The following is a 3,569-nucleotide window of genomic DNA, read 5'->3' on the forward strand; positions in this document are numbered from 1 at the left end:
GAATGGGTGGGTAGGGAAGTAGGGGGGAGGGTATGGGGGACTTTTGGGATAGCATTGGAAATGTAATTGAGGAAAATACGTAATAAAAAAATATTAAAAAAAATAAATAAAGTCAAAGTAGCATCAAAAAAGAAAGAAAGGAAGAAAGAAAGAAAGAAAGTGTCCAAGAAAAAAGAATTAAAAAACAGTTAAAAAGGAAAAAGAAAGTTGATGTTCAGACTATTTTTCTCAAAGCTTTCTTCATATCTTTGTTCCTCAGACTATAGATAAATGGGTTCAGCATAGGTGGAAACACAGTATACATCAATGATGCTACAGAAGTTTTCCTGTATGATTCTGTAAATGCAGAACTAATGTATACCCCAAACGCTGTCCCATAAAACAAGGAAACCACTGACAGATGAGACCCACATGTTGAAAAAGCCTTATGCATACTGCCCGCTGATGGCATTCTGAGGATGGAAGAGATAATTTTATAGTAAGAGAAAATAATCCCTACTAGGGACATACCACCTAATGCACTACTCATTACATATATCAAAATGTTGTTGATGAGAGTGTCAGAACATGCAATCTTGATAACCTGATAAAGTTCACAGAAGAAGTGGGGAATTTCAAGAAATGTGCAGAAAGATAGACGCAATGTCATTAAGCCATGTAGAAGGGCATCCACAATGCTAATGTACAAAGACAAAAAAATCATCACAAAACACAAATGGAGTTTCATGATGTCTGTGTAGCGAAGGGGATTGCAGATGGCTACATAACGGTCATAAGCCATTGCTGCAAGAAGAAAGTTTTCCATTCCAGCAAAAAGTAGGACAAAGCTAAGCTGGGTAATGCAGCCTGTGTAACTGATGGATTTGCTCTGTTTCTGAAGGTTTATCAGCATCTTAGGAACAGTGGTGGTGCTGAAGCAGATATCAGTGAATGACAGGTTTGAGAGGAAGAAGTACATTGGAGTGTGGAGGTGAGAGTCAGAGACAATGGCCAGAATGATGAGCAGGTTCCCAGAGACTGTCACTAGGTACATAAGCAGGAACAGTCCAAAGAGGATGGGCTGAAGTTCTGGATCCTCTGAGAGTCCCAAGAGAAAGAATTCTATTACTCTTGTCTGGTTTTCTAATTCCATAATTTGTTAGAGTCTGAATGGAGAAATACAAGTGGTTGGTCACAAAAGCAAATGTACAAGGTCACTCTGACACTGTACTCATTTTTTCCATATCTATCCTTTGCCTTCTACTTCTGGTCTTTGTACCCTTCTTTGTACTTTCAATATTTTATGTCATGAATGTGTTTTCTTATGTTATAGGACCAAATATAAAGAAAATAAAAGAAAATCATACATAATTTAAAATTTAAAAATTCTCCCAAACAATAGAAATATAAAAATCATAATAAATCTAAGGAAAATGTAGCCTTAGTTGATATTTTATGTTCCATACATCTAAATCTGGCTTCAGTGTCCAGTTTGTAAACATAATAAGAGTTTTAAACTGTGTCAGATGTGTCCTTTAAATTGTATAATGGAAATCTATTATAAAATATTATTTAATGTTGAGAGGAAGAGAATGGGAAAACAAAATAAAAACTTCAACAAGCAGTATTTGGAATGTAATAGCCATTTAACTTGTTGATTGTGAATTATTTATGCATAAGCATGATCAAATCATTTTCCACTATACAGCACAGAAGAGAAGTGATTGGTTTGTGAAGACATGATGTGAAAAAATCCAACACAGAGTATTTTTGTCAACTTGGAAAAGCTTGAAATAAGAGAAATAGTCTTCCCCCATAAGAGTATACCAATTGGTTGTTCAATGCTAAAATGTGACTCCTGAAAAAAATACTTACAAGTAGTGTTATATGGACTTGATAGGTTATATTTAAGAATATATATGTATAAATATGTACATATAAGTATACAAAAACAATTAATGAAAAATGACATTAATTTGAAGAAGAGAAAGGACAGTATATGGAAAGGAAAATAGGGAAAGGATAAGTATTTTATGTATACTACAATCTCAAAAATAATAATTAAAACAATAAAAAACAGATAACATTAGAATATTATTAATGTCAAAATTCAGTGACGAATAATCTATTAGAATTGTCATTGCATATATTGCACACAGAAAAGCAAGGAAAGCACATGATTCAATAAGTAACACTGATTATACTATTCTCGCATGTACTTATAGTGATGCCTTGTTATAAAAAATTTTGTTGCCATGTCAACATAAATAGTCCAAGACATACTTAATTTTATAGTATAAATCTATAGTGTAATAAACTTTCAAGTTTTTAAAATAATATAATTATATAATAAAATATTTAAACCATTTAAAAATAGTGAAAAAATAAAATTCTCATCATTAACCATTAAATTAAAATATGTTGAATATTATCATTAAGTGTTGCTAGAAGGAAAATGATGCAATTTAATTCTGTGATTTATATGTGAATCATGCATTTTATTTCCTCAATGGATTGCAAAATTTGCATTCATTCTTCTAAGTTTTTTAGTGCACTTGATTTTTAAATCTGTGAACAATATCTTTGTATTTCTTTTAAAAATTCTATTTGAATTATATGCCAACTCTCATTGATCTTAGTAATATATTCTTCTCTATATCATTAATATTAACTTGATCTATTACAGTGCTTTATGTACATAAATATGGTTTATACTTTTTTCTGCAGTAGGATAGTTATAGGATGATATAATATGTATAAACTCAAAAATGTGAAATCTGTAAAATTATTTATAAAATCATATTAAGAATAATTAAACTATACTTGTATTTTTCTCTATAAAAAGAAAAATGGATTGAAACATAAAGGATAAATTAAACTATTAGAGTTGTTGCATTTTTGTAGAAAAATCAGATCAAGTGGCAAAAGTATCTGATTGCCTTGTTATGGACATACACAGATATTATTGTAATATCTCTATTCAGAGTTCTTATTTTTAAAATTTAAATATCAAAACACTTATAATCATGTGCTGGAAGAGCCTCTCAGATGGCAGCCATACAAGGCTCCTTTCAGCAAGTGCTTCTTGGCATCAGCAATTGTGTGTGGGCTTGGTGTCTGCAGTTGGGATGGATCCCTAAGTGGAGCAATCTTTGAATAGCCTTTTCTTCATTCTCTGCTCCATTTTTTTTTTTGTCCCTGAATTTCCTTTAGACAGGAGCAATTCTGGGTTACAAATTTTGAGATGTGTGTGTGGCCACATCCCACAACTGGGGACCATGCTTATCTACTGGAGGTGGTAGAGACATCTATGGCTGTCTTATGTAAGGCTCTGCCAAATCCTAACTAATACAGATGCAAATACTCACAGCAAACCATCAGACTTAGTCTAGGAACCCAAAGATAGGGGAAGGAATGAAAGATCTGAACAGGATTGCATGCCCATAGAAAGAACAATATCAACCAGACCACACAGAGCTCCCAATGGCTAAACCACCAACCAAAGAGTATATACATGGAGGAATCATTGCGTCCATCTATCTATCTATCTATCTATCTATCTATCTATCTATCTATCTATCTATCTATCT

General features: G+C 32.4%; 1 protein-coding gene across 1 annotated transcript; it reads right to left on the bottom strand.

The window, feature by feature from the left end:
- Positions 1–214: 214 nt before the first annotated feature.
- LOC110301601 (putative gustatory receptor clone PTE03) lies at positions 215–1,132 on the bottom strand. Its single transcript, XM_021172130.1, has one exon. It carries the CDS (start codon positions 1,130–1,132, stop codon positions 215–217), a length of 918 nt encoding a protein of 305 aa, XP_021027789.1.
- Positions 1,133–3,569: the final 2,437 nt, after the last annotated feature.

This window comes from Mus caroli, chromosome 9 (assembly GCF_900094665.2).
Source record: "Mus caroli chromosome 9, CAROLI_EIJ_v1.1, whole genome shotgun sequence".
Lineage (NCBI taxonomy): Eukaryota > Metazoa > Chordata > Mammalia > Rodentia > Muridae > Mus > Mus caroli.